Here is an 18,064-nt window from a genome sequence, read left to right on the forward strand (position 1 = left end):
TGGACCATGGTCCCACTGACACCAATGAATAGAAGGGCTCCCCTATGGACCATGGTCCCACTGACACCAATGAATAGAAGGGCTCCCCTATGGACCATGGTCCCACTGACAATGAATAGAAGGGCTCCCCTATGGACCATGATCCCACTGACACCAATGAATAGAAGGGCTCCCCTATAGACCATGATCCCACTGACACCAATGAATAGAAGGGCCCCCCTATGGACCATGGTCCCACTGACAATGAATAGAAGGGCTCCCCTATGGACCATGATCCCACTGACACCAATGAATAGAAGGGCTCCCCTATAGACAATGGTCGCACTGGTTTGGGGGGGGCCTATTACCTCCTGGGATCCTTTATCACCAATGAATTCGAGGAGCCATTACCTCCAGGGGGTGACGATTCCGCTGATACCAAGGATTTGGGGGCTATTCTCTTCCGGGGTCCGTTATCCTACTTGCACCAATCATTTTGGGGGGCTTTTCTTCCCTGGGGGCCAACCACCAATCCAAAAACATTCATACAAAAATCATCATTTGGTGAATTTGTTCCAAGTAATTCAAAATGGTATCATTGGCAAAAATTGGGCTCCAGCATTGGTATTAGTGGGAGGAATTGCGTCCTTTCATTGGCGTCAGTGGACTCTATTGTTGGTGTCATTAGGAGAAATTGGTGCCCCATTGTTGGGGGTCACTGAGGGGGAATAGTGCCGCCATCATTGGGTCCCACTGTTGGTGTCACTGGAAAAAATTGGGCCCCAGCATTGGTATTGGTGGGAGGAATTGTGTCCCTTCATTGGTGTCAGTTGGGGGGATTATGGCTCCAAGGGCCAGATAAAAGTAGGCAATGGGCCGCATCTGGCCCCCGGGCCACAGTTTGGAGACCCCCAGCTCTAGTGTATGGCCAGCTTTCATCTGATCTCTAGAAGAGAGACTTACCTAAACCGGCCGGCTTCACACCGACTCCTCCAGTCAGCGGTCCATTCCCAAAGCTGGTGAGACTTTCCCTTCTTCCGCTCTGCTTGACGGTCCCGTGATATCGGTTCACCAAAATAACGCGGAGCGCTTCCCCCTGCAAGAAAGAAAGAGCCGTGATCCGGGGAAGACTAAAGGGGGGAGACGTCTGGATCTTCCAACTGGAACGTTCTAAATGGAGACAACCTCAGCAATACGAACAACGGGAGAAAAGACCACCCGAGGCCAAGGAAATCCGCCAGGACAGCCCCCGAGGAACACCAAAGACACAACCTATAGACACAACACCTCAACCAATGCCGACGAGGACAGGAGACAAACCAATGAGAAGACAATGGGGGACACATGGCGGCCGGTCTACGTACCCTCTTCAGATCTTCCAGTTGCCTCACAGACTGGGCCTGACCCGGATCCTGTGACCATGCAGAAATCAAATTCATAAAACTGAGCAGATCAACCAACCCCCAGACCCCCCACAACAAGACGAGGGGGCAGGCAGACATGTAGGGGGTGATCTGGGAAAGGTTAGGAGATGGGAATGATGGAGGTGGGGGAGGGTAAGGGCCCCAACCATACAACCTCCTCCCAAACATTGGTCCACGGAACTCGTCCACCTTCTAGTTCACTGAGGCTTCGTGGCCAACGCGTTTCGTCTTGCAGCGGTCCGTGGCTCAAATTCCGATCTGCATGGAGTTTGTACATTCTGCCTGTGCTTGCCTCAAGGTACTCCAATTCCCCCCCCCAACGGAAATACAACGCCCGCGTCTACAACTGACCCTAGCATGATATTCTACTGAGCGTGCCCAAGATGGCGGCCTCACCATCTGCCCCAACATTTGATAAAGCCAGGGCAGTCTTTAATATTGATTGGTGTAGAATTTTTTTTTCAGGGGTTGGGTTGTCCCCTCAGGGGTTGGGTTGGCCCCTTAGTTCCAGTGAAGGAACTCTTAAGGTGTCAGCATACCGAGACATTTTAGACAATTTCATGCTCCCATCTTTGTGGGAGGAGTTTGGGGACGGCCCCTCCCTGTTCCAACATGACTGCCCACCAGTGAACAAAGCAAGGTCCATAAAGACATGGAAGAGCGAGTTTGGGGTGGAGGAACTTGACTGGCCTGCACAGAGTCCTGACCTCATCCCCATAGAACACCTTAGCGAGGAGACTGAGCCAGGCCTTCTTGTCCAACATCAGTGCCTGACCTCACAAATGCTCTTCTGGAAGAATGGTCACACCTTCCCATAGACACCCTCCTAAGACCCCATTACATCATTTTTTCCCGCGGTTCAGATTTGCTCATCTGTGACGGGCTGAGGAACGGCTATGAGGGATCTTCCTGAAGAGGGCGATATGAGGAAATTGTGAGGGGGCCCGATCCCAGGGGGGGGGGGGGGGCCTGATCCCAGGGGGGGGGGGGGGGGGGAGGGGGGCAGACCCAACAATGTGTTCCCAGTGTCAGACATCAGGCCAGGGAAGGGTTAATCTCCCACACAAGTCTATTGGATGAATCAGCAGGAAAGTCCCTCCGCCGGAGGCTGGGAATCGCCTCCGCATCTGGAGACCTCGGGGGGGGGGTCACATGTCTGAGGGGGGGGGGGCTCACATGTCTGAGGGGGGGGGGCGTCCGGAAGACAGATGGCAGCTGAGCTCCTCAGACACCGGAACATTACTCAATGTCTGGCTAATGAGGCGGAAAACACAACCCCCCCCCCCCCAGAACACTCCATCTACCCACCAATATACAAGTTTACTTTGTTTTATAGCAGATCTTATTTTATACACTGTGATGTCATCACTGGATCTCTGTGCTTCTCTATTGCAATGCCGGCAGATCACGGCTGCTGGGAGGGGTCGGCAGATCACGGCTGCTGGGAGGGGCCGGCAGGGGGCAGATCACGGCTGCTGGGAGGGGTCGGAAGGGGGCAGATCACGGCTGCTGGGAGGGGCCGGTCATGGCTTGTGGGAGGAGCCGGTCATGGCTGGTGGAAGGGGCCGGCAGGTGGCAGATCACGGCTGCTGGGAGGGGCTGGCAGGGGGCAGATCACGGCTGCTGGGAGGGGCTGGTCATGGCTGGTGGGAGGGGCCAGCAGGGGGCAGATCACGGCTGCTGGGAGGGGCTGGTCATGGCTGGTGGGAGGGGTCGGCAGGTGGCAGATCATGGCTGGTGGGAGGGGCCAGCAGGGGGCAGATCACGGCTGCTGGGAGGGGCTGGTCATGGCTGGTGGGAGGGGCCGGTCATGGCTGGTGGGAGGGGCCAGCAGGTGGCAGATCATTACTGGTGGGAGGGGCCGGCAGGGGGCAGATCACGGCTGGTGGGAGGGGCCGTCATGGCTGGTGGGAGGGGCGGTACATAGATTTGTGAAATCCTACCTCAGTCCTCTTGAGTCCTGATACAAGCAGTGGGAGGAGTTATGCAAATCTCAATATGCTTTGATGGGCGGGGGCAGGGCCTGACAAATCAGCTTTGAATCTAGGAGGCGGTTTGCGCAGTGACATGTAACGTGTATCCCAATCTGCATTTTCACGTGTAGCGTTTGTATGCGAGTGGGGGGGGGCCTCAATTGTAACTTACAATCCCCCACATGATGATTTTTTTAAAAAATTTAGGGGAGGGCACTTTGCCCGTGTGGAACCAATCAGACGGCATCCCGGAGAAAGGGCCGACAAGTCAGGACGCAATTTCTAGTCGACATGGCGACCTAGTATTTGTTGCGCCCTGGGGTGGGTGTCAGTCTGGAGGAGTGGGCGTTTCCACGTCAGGCTGTATTTGCATAGGTAACGCCCACATGTGTTGCTGAACCTCCATGATTAAAAAAACAATGAATAAGGGGCGGGGCCAGAGACAGTCCGCTTGGGAAGAAAAAGGGCTAGATGATGCTGGACGCCCTCCAAGCTGGAAAGGAGGCGGGGCTTCGACGTGTCGCAGCTTGTAGCGCACATGGTGAGAAGCTCACAGTGTGCAGTGAAATCGGAGGAAGCCGTTATCAGGAGAGGAGGTGGAAGGGGGCCGCCTATAGGAAATAGACTGCTCAGGTCGATGAATGAGGATTGGACGATCCCATTGGACGACGTACGGGTAAAATCAGCCACAGATTGCAGTAAACACCCCACAGAGGGACTTGAATTCTTCCCACAAAAGCGGACAGGAAATTGTGACACTTCAAGAGCCTGCGCAGGTTTAATGCCACAAAGCGGGAGAAGCGCGGCACAGCAGGGCCCCGGATTCTATTCCGCACCTGTCATTAGGAGTTGAGAAGTCGGAGCCGCCGGGCAGCGTGGAAATGACGCGGTCCTGGTAACCCCATCCCCCCCCCCCCCCGGTAAACAGAGACGTGTTTATTGGTAATTAGTGCTGAAGGTCACAGCGGTACGCGACTCCGCTTCCAGGAAAAGAAAACGCATGTTATGTAATCAAGCTGGCCGAGCACCAGGCCGAGAACAACCCCCCCCCCCCCAATGCGGGCACTGCCAGGATGGGAGCCGGGGGGGGGGGTGTCAGAGGCCCCATGGGGAGGCCTGCCGAGAACCCCCCGCCCCCAAGGGCACTGCCAGGATGGGGTCCGGAGGGGTCAGGGGCCCTAGGGGGTGGCTGACCGAGAACCCCCCCCAATGCGGCACTGCCAGGATGGGGGCCAGGGGGGGGTGTCATAGGCCCCATGGGGAGGAATGCCGAGAACCCCCCCCGCCCCAAGGGCACTGCCAGGATGGGGGCCGGAAGGGTCAGGGGCCCTAGGGGGTGGCTGACCGAGAAACCCCCCCCCCCCCCCCCCCAATGCGGCACTGCCAGAATGGGGGTCAGCCTTAGGAAGGGTGTCAAGAACACAGCCCCCCCCCCCCAAAAAGGCACTGTCAGGAAGGAGGGGTCAGTGGCCCCAGGGGGAGGCAAGCCAAGAACACCCCGCCAGATGCGGGCACTGCCAGAATGGGGGTCGACCTTAGGAAGGGGGGTCAGGGGTCCCAGGGTGTGGCCTTAGGGTGGGTGCCAGAGGCCGCAGGGGAGGCTGGCCGAGAACCCCCACCAAGGGCATTTTCAGGACGGGGCAGGAGGGTTCAGGGGCCCCAGGGGGTGGCCGACCGAGAACAACCCCCCTAATGCAGGCACTGCCAGAATGGGGGGGGGGGTCGGCCTTAGGAAGGGTGTCAGAGGCCCATGGGGTGGCCGGCAACACAGCTCCCCCCCCCCCCCCAAAGGCACTGTCAGGACAGGGGTGTCAGTGGCCCCAGGGGAGGCCGGCCGAGAACCCCCCCCCAATGCGGGCGCTGCCAGAATGGGGGGTCAGGGGTCACCTTAGGGGGGTGTCAGAGGCCCCAGGGGAGGCCGGCCAAGAACAACCCCCTCCCCCCCCCCAAGGGCCCTGCCAGGATTTGGGCCTGGGGGGGGGGGCCCCAAGGGGGAGGCTGGCTGAGAACACCCCCCCCCCCCCCACAAGGGCACTGCCAGACGCGGGGGGGGGCGGTATTCTGCTCGTGGAACTTGTTACAAGATATAAAATGTGTCAATTCAGCAGAAATAATAAAAAAATCCCCTCCATAAAGCGGCGGAACGATCTGATTGGTCGGAGGATACAGAATATTCACATCGCAGGATAAATCGCATTCCACGTCCAGAGATTCCTTCTAGCGTTTTATTGTCTGCGGCCCCCCGATAGACGACGTCAACTAGCGGCTCAGGAAACTTTTGTTGGATGTCGATAGGGCCGAGATGGGACAAGGGGTGGGCAAGTGGGACAGCTGCCCCTAAGGCGGCACCCTCCTCACCAGACGCATGCTCCAGTGGCAGGAAGCCACAAAGCAAGCAATTGGTCATACGTGTACCCTACACACGCCATGCCAACCATGGGCAGCTGAAGCAGGGGGCAGAGAGCGAGGGCGGGGCGGTAGGCCCATTCTACGGCCCCTATTAGGGGGGGGGGGGCAGTTCTGCATCTTCCTGGGAGCTGATGGGGGATCGTCTAAGGGGGGGGTAAAGAATGAAGAAATAAGAGTTCGATGTATTGGGGGGGGTCCTCTTTTTCCAGGAAGGGGTTAATGCGGCGCCCTGACCCCGCTGTGACCGCGCTCTGCTGCGGGGAACACGAGCTAAACTTTAACTCCGCTGCGGTCCAACACAAACACAGATCAAGACATTTGCATCCGGTTTCCCAACATCACCCGCTATGGTCAGCGCGCCCTCAGAGAGCGACGGGAAAAACATGCGGGGGGGGAGGTGGGGGGGTTTAGTCACAGGCGCCCCCCCCCCTTTTTCAGGGACTCTATTTAAAGGGACGTGACGTGAACGCGGTCACGAGTCGCCCCTCAGCCATGTAATCCTGAGCGTGGACTAAACTCCGCCTACATCTATTCCCACCTGTCCTGACATTTCAATCCCCCCCCCGTGGGTCTAAAAACAGCCGGGGGTATTACGGTGCGCAGGAAAGATCACGTACACCGGGGACGCGAGGGTCCGGCAATCCGGAGTTCCACCATCACACCACTCGCCTTACCTATAGGGTCTACCGTAACAGTGTTTACCGATAAGACGCGGGGGGGGGGGGGGGGAAAGGCACCTCGTTGGCCGAGACGCAGGGGGGGGGGGGTAAAAAGGCACCCTGTCGCCCGAGACGCAGGGGGGGGGGGTAAAAAGGCACCCTGTCGCCCGAGACGCAGGGGGGGGGTAAAAAGGCACCCTGTCGCCCGAGACGCAGGGGGGGGGGGTAAAAAGGCACCCTGTCGCCCGAGACGCAGGGGGGTAAAAAAGGCACCCTGTCGCCCGAGACGCAGGGGGGGTAAAAAAGGCACCCTTTTGCCCGAGACACAGGGGGGGGGGGGGAAAAAAGGCACCCTGTTGCCCGAGACACAGGGGGGGGGGTAAAAAGGCACCCTGTTGCCCGAGACACAGGGGGGGGGGTAAAAAGGCACCCTGTTGCCCGAGACGTAGGGGGGGGGTAAAAAGGCACCCTGTTGCCCGAGGCGCAGGGGGGTGTAAAAAAGGCACCCTGTTACCCGAGACGCAGGGGGGGTAAAAAGGCACCCTGTTGCCCGAGACGCAGGGGGGGTAAAAAGGCACCCTGTTGCCCGAGACGCAGGGGAGGGGGTAAAAAGGCACCCTGTTGCCCGAGACGCAGGGGGGGGGGGGGTAAAAAGGCACCCTGTTACCCGAGACGCAGGGGGGTAAAAAAGGCACCCTGTTATCCGAGACGCAGGGGGGTAAAAAGGCACCCTGTTGCCCGAGACGCAGGGGGGGTAAAAAGGCACCCTGTTGCCCGAGACGCAGAGGGGGTAAAAAGGCACCCTGTTACCCGAGACGCAGGGGGGTAAAAAGGCACCCTGTTGCCCGAGACGCAGGGGGGGTAAAAAGGCACCCTGTTGCCCGAGACGCAGGGGGGGTAAAAAGGCACCCTGTTGCCCGAGACGCAGGGGGGGGAAAAAGGCACCCTGTTGCCCGAGACGCGGGGGGGGGTAAAAAAGGCACCCTGTTACCCGAGACGCAGGGGGGGTAAAAAGGCACCCTGTTACCCGAGACGCGGGGGGGGGTAAAAAGGCACCCTGTCCCGAGACGCAGGGGGGGTAAAAAAGGCACCCTGTTGCCCGAGACGCAGGGGGGGGTAAAAAAGGCACCCTGTTGCCCGAGACGCAGGGGGGGGTAAAAAGGCACCCTGTTGCCCGAGACGCAGGGGGGGGGGTAAAAAGGCACCGCTCGTCGCGCCCCCCCGGGAGACTCGCCCGTCACGCCCCTCCGGGAGACTCGCCCGTCATCTTCTGGGACCATTACAAGTTCTGGAGGTTTGAAGAAGGAAATTAGGAGAAAATAAAACGCGTCGGTAGAATGTGTCAGACAAAACGCAGAACTTTCACCCACAGAGACGAGTTTATTATAAACCTCCCGACACCCGGACTATATTTATAAAGGGGAAGTCGTGAGCGGGAAGGTTTGTCAATGAGCGAGGTCATCCGCTGTGACATCATCACACCCTCCGCCCAACAACTGCAATGACTAAGACAACGCATGGGCCGCAACGTAAAAGGTCACTCTGACCAGGATTGGCCCCTTTCACCCAAATCTGGGGTGCGATACGAACCCCGGGGCCGACCCCCCCCCCCCCCCCGAAGGATTCTTCTCCTGCAGCTTCCTTCAAATTTGAAATATGCGCGGTCACGCATGGCTCCGCCCACAAAGCTGCGGCATACGTTCCAAGAAATGCGTCATCTTCCCATCACACACATTCCTGGATGCCGCCGCAACAGCCAGCTGGATACGGGTTCAAGTGACAGAGTAGATATTTGCCGACAGCGCCGATCGACACAAAGTAGCGTCCAAACGGATCGTTTTATTGCATGATAACTTAAGAGTGCCACGTTTCGGAGACACGCAGGACCCCTTCGTCAGGCATGTGACTAGCGCCACGTTTCGGAGTCACGCAGGACCCCTTCGTCAGGCATGTGACTAGTGCCAAGTTTCGGAGTCACGCAGGACCCCTTCAGGCATGTGACTAGCGCCACGTTTCGGAGTCACGCAGGACCCCTTTGTCAGGCATGTGACTAGCGCCACGTTTCGGAGTCACGCAGGACCCCTTCGTCAGGCATGTGACCGTTTCACATGCCTGATGAAGGGGTCCTGCGTGACTGAAATGTTGCACTCTTATGTTGTGATCGTGCAATAAATGATCCGTTTGGACGCTACTTTGTGTCGCTCCGCGGTGCGTCAGCAAATATTTACTCTCTACAATCCAAGTGAGGAACGGAAGCCGCAGAGGGATTTCAGTTTTACAGATATTTCCTCCACACCTCAGTTCTGAGCAAGAGCCGGAGAAGAGAGTCCGCAGGAGCATCGCCCCCGCCGCCACCCACCAATCACAGTCAACTTTACACATTTTTGAAATTTTTTGGTAAAAGGGGGAATTCTCCTTTAGGGCTTCTTTATACCGAGCGTGGGAACGTGCAAGATCCTCCCCCCCCCCCCCCCCCCTCAAACACGCCGCCTGTTACATGTGTGCAAATACCAATAAAGTGATATTACAGTCCAATTTTACCTCCTCTCTGTAATGGTTTTGCACAGAGCAGCCCCAATCCTCCTCTTCTTGGGTCCCCCACTGGAGTTTCTGGCCCCCCTGTCCTGCCGAGTGCCCCCCACAGCAAGCAGCTTACTATGGGGACCCCTGAGCTGATCCGCTGCTCTGTGTCCAATCAGACAGAGCCGTGGTTCAGCCCCACCCCCCCTTCTCTCTCCTCATTGGCTCACTGACTGACAGCAGCGGGAGCCAATGGCCCAGGCAGTCCAGACTCTGGTGCAACATCGCAGGATGGTGAGGGGGCTCAGGGAAGAAGGAAGAGGAAAGAGGGAGAAGGAGGAGAAGAAAGAAGGAGGAAGGAAGAAAGGAAGGAAGGAAGGAAGGAAGGAAGGAAGGAAGGAAGGAACAAGAAGGCACACTCGCACAGTCCACTGTAAAGGAGACCTCCTCCAAAATGATAACCTTCCCCCACCACCCTCCATCTAATTATCCTGCGTCCTTTTTTCTTCCCTAAATCTAAATAATCATTTCTAACAGAAACGCGTCGAGCACTAAGGATACATTTTAGCTCACTCATCTGCAATCACAGACCAAACTCTCCATTGTATCACGAGATCACGGAGTTCCTTGTATTACACTTCCAGGATTTTTATCATACAACAAAAACCAGACAAAACATTTCAAAGCCGTCTCCTCCTGATGAAGTCTCCCCCCCCCCCCCCCCGGAGTTCCCCTCCAGCTGATTCGCCAATTTCATCTAAACATCATTTATTACAACAGCCCCCCCAATTAATTCCCTATAATGTAGCTGTGGTGTCTGACCCTCAGGCAAAAACCCTCCAGTACACACGGCCCCCCTGGTTTACACTCTCCAGCAAACACCGCCCCCCCTGGTTCACACCCTCCAGCAAACACCGCCCCCCCCTGGTTTACACCCTCCAGTACACACCGCCCCCCTGGTTTACACTCTCCAGCAAACACCGCCCCCCTGGTTCACACCCTCCAGCAAACACCCCCCCCCCCTGGTTTACACCCTCCAGCAAACACCGCCCCCCTGGTTTACACCTTCCAGAAAACACCGCCCCCCTGGTTTACACTCTCCAGCAAACACCGCCCCCCTGGTTTACACTCCCCAGCAAACACCGCCCCCCCCTGGTTTACACCCTCCAGCAAACACCGCCCCCCTGGTTTACACTCTCCAGCAAACACCGCCCCCCTGGTTTACACCCTCCAGCAAACACGGCCCCCCTGGTTTACACCCTCCAGCAAACACCGCCCCCCTGGTTTACACTCTCCAGCAAACACCGCCCCCCTGGTTTACACCCTCCAGCAAACACAGCCCCCCTGGTTTACACTCTCCAGCAAACACCGCCCCCCTGGTTTACACTCTCCAGCAAACACCGCCCCCCCCCTGGTTTACACTCTCCAGCAAACACCCCCCCCCCCTGGTTTACACCCTCCAGCAAACACCGCCCCCCTGGTTTACACTCTCCAGCAAACACCGCCCCCCTGGTTTACACTCTCCAGCAAACACCGCCCCCCTGGTTTACACTCTCCAGCAAACACCGCCCCCCCCTGGTTTACACCCTCCAGCAAACACCGCCCCCCCCTGGTTTACACCCTCCAGCAAACACCGCCCCCCTGGTTTACACTCTCCAGCAAACACCGCCCCCCTGGTTTACACCCTCCAGCAAACACCGCCCCCCTGGTTTACACCCTCCAGCAAACACCGCCCCCCTGGTTTACACCCTCCAGCACACACTGCCCCCCCTGGTTTACACCCTCCAGCAAACACCGCCCCCCTGGTTTACACTCTCCAGCAAACACCGCCCCCCTGGTTTACACTCCCCAGCAAACACCGCCCCCCCTGGTTTACACCATCCAGCAAACACCGCCCCCCCTGGTTTACACCATCCAGCAAACACCGCCCCCCTGGTTTACACTCCCCAGCAAACACCGCCCCCCTGGTTTACACTCTCCAGCAAACACCGCCCCCCCTGGTTTACACCCTCCAGCAAACACCGCCCCCCTGGTTTACACTCTCCAGCAAACACCGCCCCCCTGGTTTACACTCTCCAGCAAACACAGCCCCCCTGGTTTACACTCTCCAGCAAACACGGCCCCCCTGGTTTACACTCTCCAGCAAACACCGCCCCCCTGGTTTACACTCTCCAGCAAACACCGCCCCCCTGGTTTACACTCTCCAGCAAACACCGCCCCCCCCTGGTTTACACCCTCCAGCAAACACCGCCCCCCCCTGGTTTACACTCTCCAGCAAACACCGCCCCCCTGGTTTACACTCTCCAGCAAACACCGCCCCCCTGGTTTACACTCTCCAGCAAACACCGCCCCCCCCTGGTTTACACTCTCCAGCAAACACTGCCCCCCCCTGGTTTACACCCTCCAGCAAACACCGCCCCCCTGGTTTACACTCTCCAGCAAACACCGCCCCCCTGGTTTACACTCTCCAGCAAACACCGCCCCCCTGGTTTACACCCTCCAGCAAACACCGCCCCCCCTGGTTTACACCCTCCAGCAAACACCGCCCCCCTGGTTTACACTCTCCAGCAAACACAGCCCCCCTGGTTTACACTCTCCAGCAAACACGGCCCCCCTGGTTTACACACTCCAGCACACACCGCCCCCCCTGGTTTACACTCTCCAGCAAACACCGCCCCCCTGGTTTACACCCTCCAGCAAACACCGCCCCCCTGGTTTACACTCTCCAGCAAACACCGCCCCCCTGGTTTACACTCCAGCACACACCGCCCCCTGGTTTACACACTCCAGCAAACACCGCCCCCCTGGTTTACACACTCCAGCAAACACCGCCCCCCTGGTTTACACACTCCAGCACATACCGCCCCCCTGGTTTACACCCTCCAGCACACACAGCCCCCCTGGTTTACACTCTCCAGCAAACCGCCCCCCTGGTTTACACCCTCCAGCAAACACCGCCCCCCTGGTTTACACTCTCCAGCAAACACCGCCCCCCTGGTTTACACCCTCCAGCAAACACCGCCCCCCTGGTTTACACACTCCAGCAAACACCGCCCCCCTGGTTTACACTCTCCAGCACACACAGTGCCCCCCCTCCCAGGTTCACACAGTACACGTTGTATTGGGTGTTGGTGTAACTTGTGTAAATCTGGTTCAGTGACTCACAAACCCATAAACTGCGACTCTCCATACGCATTTCATGATGAAGTCTGAAGTTTATTGCAGAGATGAGTCAGCGGATCGTCAGCCCATCAGCTCAGGTATGTCGGGATGTGAACCTCTATCCATGTTATGACATCACAATGTACCTACCATGTGTACCCTCCTCATTGACACCCATAAAGAAAGAATTAGGAAACTCCCCATAATGTAGAATACAAAGACCTCCGACCAGCCGGCCACAGGAACCCAATAAGGCTGAATAATGAGAGATCCGGCTTTGTGTCCCCCCTTAGGTGAGTCGTCACATTGGAGGCTGCAGGTAGGTGGGCTGTGGAGGCGGAGAAAGGTCAGTGATGGGAAGTGTGGGGGAGAATCTGCCCCACCAATCAGAAATGAGGAACTCCGGAACCTTCTCAGATGGACACTATGAGGAGTGTGAGGTCAGAGGAGAATCGGATTCTGTCCTATCAGGGATCTCGGAGAGGAGTGTGAGGTCAGAGGAGAATCGGATTCTGTCCTATCAGGGATCTCGGAGAGGAGTGTGAGGTCAGTCAGAGGAGAATCGGATTCTGTCCTATCAGGGATCTCGGAGAGGAGTGTGAGGTCAGTCAGAGGAGAATCGGATTCTGTCCTATCAGGGATCTCGGAGAGGAGTGTGAGGTCAGAGGAGAATCGGATTCTATCAGGGATCTCGGAGGTGAACGATTCCAATGTTGTGAGTCACAGTAATAGAGAATCTGCAGGAGAGGTGTATGACCTGTGGGGGAGGGGAGGGGGTCACTGATTCACACACAGACCAGACAGCCAAGATAATGGAAAGACAAACTGAGGAGGCGGAACACCAGAGCCGGCCGTCCGATTTCACCACCACAAGAATTCCTTAAAGGGAACCCGAGGAGCTGAAACCTGAAATGATGAAAACCGACATTTCCCGACCCCCAGAGGAAACGTTCGATCCACCTGCAGCCCCTCCCCCCCGAGGGCGAGGGGACCCCTTCCCGGGGAGACCAGGGGAGGGCGAGGGGACCCCTTCCCGGGGAGACCAGGGAGGGGCGAGGGAACCCCTTCCCGGGAGACCAAGGAGGGGCGAGAGGACCCCTTCCCGGGAGACTAGGGAGGGGCGAGAGGACCCCTTCCCGGGAGACCAGGGAGCGGGAGGGGACCCCCTTCCTAGGAGACCAGGGAGGGGGGAGAGGACCCCTTCCCGGGAGACCAGGGAGGGGGGAGACTACCTCTTTCGGGGAGACCAGGGAGGGGCGAGAGGACCTCTTCCCGGGAGACCAGGGAGGGGCGAGAGGGACCCCTTCCCGGGAGACCAGGGCGAGAAAACCCCTTCCCGGGAGACCAGGGAGGGGGGAGACTACCTCTTTCGGGGAGACCAGGGAGGGGCGAGAGGGACCCCTTCCCGGGAGACCAGGGAGGGGGGAGACTACCTCTTTCGGGGAGACCAGGGAGGGGCGAGAGGGACCCCTTCCCGGGAGACCAGGGAGGGCGAGAAAACCCCTTCCCGGGAGACCAGGGAGGGGCAGAGGACCCCTTCCCGGGAGACCAGAACTTCCTCTTTGACTCGGGCAAAGGCAGCCACCAGGGCAGGGCAGGCATGTCAAAAGGTGAAAGGTTACAGCTGTCCTGACAGGTTCTCTTTAGAAGATGAGGACATATGGATGAGGTCACTGCCGACTAATTATTAGAAGTTCCAGACCCAACATTGCAATCTTGGCTTTACTACCCAAGAGGGGGGAGGGGGGGGGGGTAGAGAGATTGGACCAGGCAGACAGGGGAGGGTTGATCAGGGGGTCCGCACCAACTTGGCAAACACATACTGACCAGGTAGAAGCACACAGTTCAGACTTTGCATGCCATGTGCTGGTTCCAGGTGAGGACCAGGAGAGAGGTGGAGCTCATAACTGGAAATGAGTCATCAATATACACCCCCCCCCCACAGGGACACCTTTAGAGCAGAATTTGTTATTTTATGGCGGAGCAATAAAGTCATTAGTGTAGGAACCGGAGTCACCAGCCCCCCCCCCCCCCCCATGTCTGAGGAGCTTTACAAGTGTTATGAGTGATAAGAACTGTCCAAAGGTTGGTAGTCTGCAGGAGGAGGGGGGGGGGGGTACTTCCGCAGGTCTTCTCCATCAAAGTCCCTCTTCCAATAAATGTAAAGAGCTTTAAAATAAGGGTACCCCAACCCCCCCCCCCCCAATATCCCTATAAGAAGTGTGGCCCCTCCCCCATAGTAGCCAGTCCAGAGTGCAGGACCCCCAATTTACCAGGTCTGAAGGTTTCTCAGAACGTTCCCGACTCTTCAATCATCTAACATGCAAAAAGCCAACAGGAACCCCCCCATTCCAAGGTTCAGTTACCCCTCCAATAATTATATTTTTACCCCCGTCCGTCCATCCGGCCCCCGCCCGTCCATCTGGCCCCCGTCCGTCCATCTGGCCCCCGTCCCTCCATCCGGCCCCCATATATCCTCATAAGGAAGCATTCGAAGGCCCTGGACTGGGCTGCAGAGACCAATATGAATTGAAAATCCAACCAAGGCAGAGAGGCGCCACCCAGAGGAGCCCTTCCCCCATGGAAACCCCCCCTCAAGGGAACCCCCACTAAATCTTCTACCCACCACCCCCGGTACACGACCAGTAGATTGTAGCGAGATGAATGAACCCAATAATAATAATTCCCACACATGACCACCTGGCGGCGCCGTCTTGCGGTTCTGAACCCGGAGTTGTGCCATGTGACCCTCAGAGAACCAGAACTCACAAGGGGGGGGATGGGTGAGGGGGGGGGAGCTCAGGGAAGACACACAACCCTACAGAGAGGAGAATAGGGAAGGAAATGGAGGAGTAGTGGGGGCGGGGGGGGGGGGGGGGACAGACGGGTCACAACCTCAGAACTTTCCACAACGTCAATGGCTACAAGCTGAAAGAGAGGAAAGAGCATTGCATTAGATCTCCACACTCAACCCCTCCCCCGTGACCGCCCACAACAATCACATGGGGTCCCTTGCACCAATCCGAGACCTGCGTCTCCTGGGCTTGCTGGGACTTGTGGTGCCACAACACTATCAGTCCCGGGACAGACAATCACTAGAGCCAGCTTAGATTTAGGAATTCCGGTACAGGGGAACCTCGGATTGCGAAGAACGTGCGTGTCGCAATACGTACAATTTTTTTAAATCCTGACTCAGTTTGCGAGTGTCGCCTCACAAAGCGGTGTGCAATACCGCGTTTGGCCTGAGGTGGCGGGGGAGTGCCAGAGCCGAGTGGTGCTGTTCGGAAAATCTCGTAAATACTCAGTTTGAGCCTTTGAGGTTTTCCCCGAGTTCAGCCGAGGTGTCCTCTGGCCTTTCCGAGTGTCTCCGATGCTCTCCGGCGTACCCCCCCGCCGACCCCAGGCCACATGCGGTATTGCATGCCATAGAAGTCAATGCAGAACAAGTTATTTTCATTTCCATTGACTTCTATGGAGAAACTCGCTTTGATATGAGAGTGCTTCAGATTTCTTCTATGAGATTCATTCCGTATCACCGCCATCTAGTGGCCAAAAAGCTACATTGTTCTTATTCAAGTATTTCATAAAAAGAACACATTCTGACCACTAGATGGCGTTGTCAGTGCAGGCGTTGTCAGTGCAGGCGTTGTCAGTGCAGGCGTTGTCAGTGCAGGCGTTGTCAGTGCAGGCGTTGTCAGTGCAGGCGTTGTCAGTGCAGGCGTTGTCAGTGCAGGCGTTGTCAGTGCAGGCGTTGTCAGTGCAGGCGTTGTCAGTGCAGGCGTTGTCAGTGCAGGCGTTGTCAGTGCAGGCGTTGTCAGTGCAGGCGTTGTCAGTGCAGGCGTTGTCAGTGCAGGCGTTGTCAGTGCAGGCGTTGTCAGTGCAGGCGTTGTCAGTGCAGGCGTTGTCAGTGCAGGCGTTGTCAGTGCAGGCGTTGTCAGTGCAGGCGTTGTCAGTGCAGGCGTTGTCAGTGCAGGCGTTGTCAGTGCAGGCGTTGTCAGTGCAGGCGTTGTCAGTGCAGGCGTTGTCAGTGCAGGCGTTGTCAGTGCAGGCGTTGTCAGTGCAGGCGTTGTCAGTGCAGGTGTTGTCAGTGCAGGCGTTGTCAGTGCAGGCGTTGTCAGTGCAGGCGTTGTCAGTGCAGGCGTTGTCAGTGCAGGCGTTGTCAGTGCAGGCGTTGTCAGTGCAGGCGTTGTCAGTGCAGGCGTTGTCAGTGCAGGCGTTGTCAGTGCAGGTGTTGTCAGTGCAGGTGTTGTCAGTGCAGGTGTTGTCAGTGCAGGTGTTGTCAGTGCAGGTGTTGTCAGTACAGGTGCTGTCAGTACAGGTGCTGTCAGTACAGGTGCTGTCAGTACAGGTGCTGTCAGTACAGGTGCTGTCAGTACAGGTGCTCTATTAGAAGAAAATAACAGAACAAAGCCCAAATGCTTCACATGAAATAAATGTTTTATAAATAGACCCCGCCCCCCAAGTGATGTGCCGTATTCATTACCCCTCAGATCACAGCCCCACCCCCCGCTCATTCTCTCAAAGAAGCTGGCGACTGCACAAACCAGCGGGGACATTGGTCCAACGGGTAAGGGGGAGGCAACCTCGGATCTCTAGCTGTGGTGAAACTACAAATCCCATCATCCCTCTGCCTCTAGGAGTCATGCCTGTGATGGTCGGGATCTTGCAATGTCTCCTGGGCCGAGGTTGCCGACCATCTCCGCCTCCCTGATTGCGTCGTACCAGTATCGTGTCCCTTGTACGTGTATACAGTATATATACACCCCCTTCCTACCATCGCAAGAGCCCCGATTTGATGTACAAGGGGGGGAAATACGGATTGGCTCCCCTGCAGATTGTATACATTTGCCCACTTAGATTGGCCGTGAGCAGTGGAAAATGTTTGTTTGTATCCATAGCGGAGCACATACACTATAATACCAAAAGTATTGGGACGCCTGATATATACACTATATTGTCACAAGTATTGGGACGCCGGTCTTAACACACACGTGACCTTTAATGACCCCCCCAGTCTTAGTCCAGAGGGTTCAATATTGAGTTGGCTCCGCCCTTTGCAGCTATAACAGCTCCACCTCTTCTGGGAAGGCCGTCCACAAGGTTTAGGGGCGTGAACCCTCCGGACTAAGACTGGGGGGGTCATTAAAGGTCATGTGTGTGTAAAGGCCGGCGTCCCAATACTTTTGGTATTATAGTGTGTATATCAGGCGTCCCAATACTTTTGGTATTATAGTGTGTATATCAGGCGTCCCAATACTTTTGGTATTATAGTGTGTATATCAGGCGTCCCAATACTTTTGGTATTATAGTGTATTTGCTCCGCTATGGATACAAACAGGAAAATGTTCCATCGCTCGCGCCCAATCAATGGCGGCCCTCTCACTTGCCAGTCGTTTTAATAGCGGCCCTTTAGTAAGATTGCGTTCGGCGCTCTAGAAGTCGATGGAGCATTTCGGAGGGTCCCATGAAGATCGGAGACGTCCTCCAATGGCGGCTCATTTCACCGGCACGCCACAAAAGTAGCTTTTTATTTTATTTTTTTATAAGGATCACTTTTAAAACTTCCTAAAAATTAAAACTTTGGCTCATAAAAAACAGTTTCCGGCGACATTTCATCACCGGAGGCGCCGCCGCCATTCACAAGAATGGGGGAATCTAATGGGAGGTCGGGGCACAGCGGTGACAGCCTACCATCTAGTGGCGGCTTTGGGAAGTGCAGCCAATTAACCCCTTCCCGTCTCTTTAGCTGCTGGGGATCTACAAGTGCCGCGTTGGCTGCGGCGCGAGAATTGGCGCCTCCTGGAAGCCAAAATAAATGGCCGACTTTGCCGCCTTTATAGAGATCCCCATCATGGGCGGTGCCGGGGCGGAGCCACCGGCTGAACTTATTTCAAATCAGTGGGAGGAGATTTACTACAACCGGAGAGTTTCAGTCCAT

General features: G+C 56.7%; 1 protein-coding gene across 8 annotated transcripts in view; it reads right to left on the reverse strand.

Moving 5' to 3' along the window:
- The window catches only part of ITPR1 (inositol 1,4,5-trisphosphate receptor type 1), a 208,280-nt gene that overhangs the window by 70,596 nt on the left and 119,620 nt on the right, over positions 1 to 18,064 (reverse strand). For 4 of the 8 annotated variants that reach the window (XM_040358649.1, XM_040358647.1, XM_040358644.1 and 1 more), the window contains 3 exons: positions 15,022 to 15,054; positions 1,344 to 1,391; positions 943 to 1,075 (listed from right to left, as the gene is read on the reverse strand). In XM_040358649.1, the coding sequence (XP_040214583.1) occupies positions 943 to 1,075; positions 1,344 to 1,391; positions 15,022 to 15,054 (214 nt within the window). The remainder of the gene's footprint in view (positions 1 to 942; positions 1,076 to 1,343; positions 1,392 to 15,021; positions 15,055 to 18,064) is intronic. The other 4 variants (XM_040358648.1, XM_040358650.1, XM_040358646.1 and 1 more) reach the window with 1 other exon arrangement.

Source organism: Rana temporaria, chromosome 7 (assembly GCF_905171775.1).
Source record: "Rana temporaria chromosome 7, aRanTem1.1, whole genome shotgun sequence".
NCBI classification, from domain to species: Eukaryota; Metazoa; Chordata; class Amphibia; order Anura; family Ranidae; genus Rana; species Rana temporaria.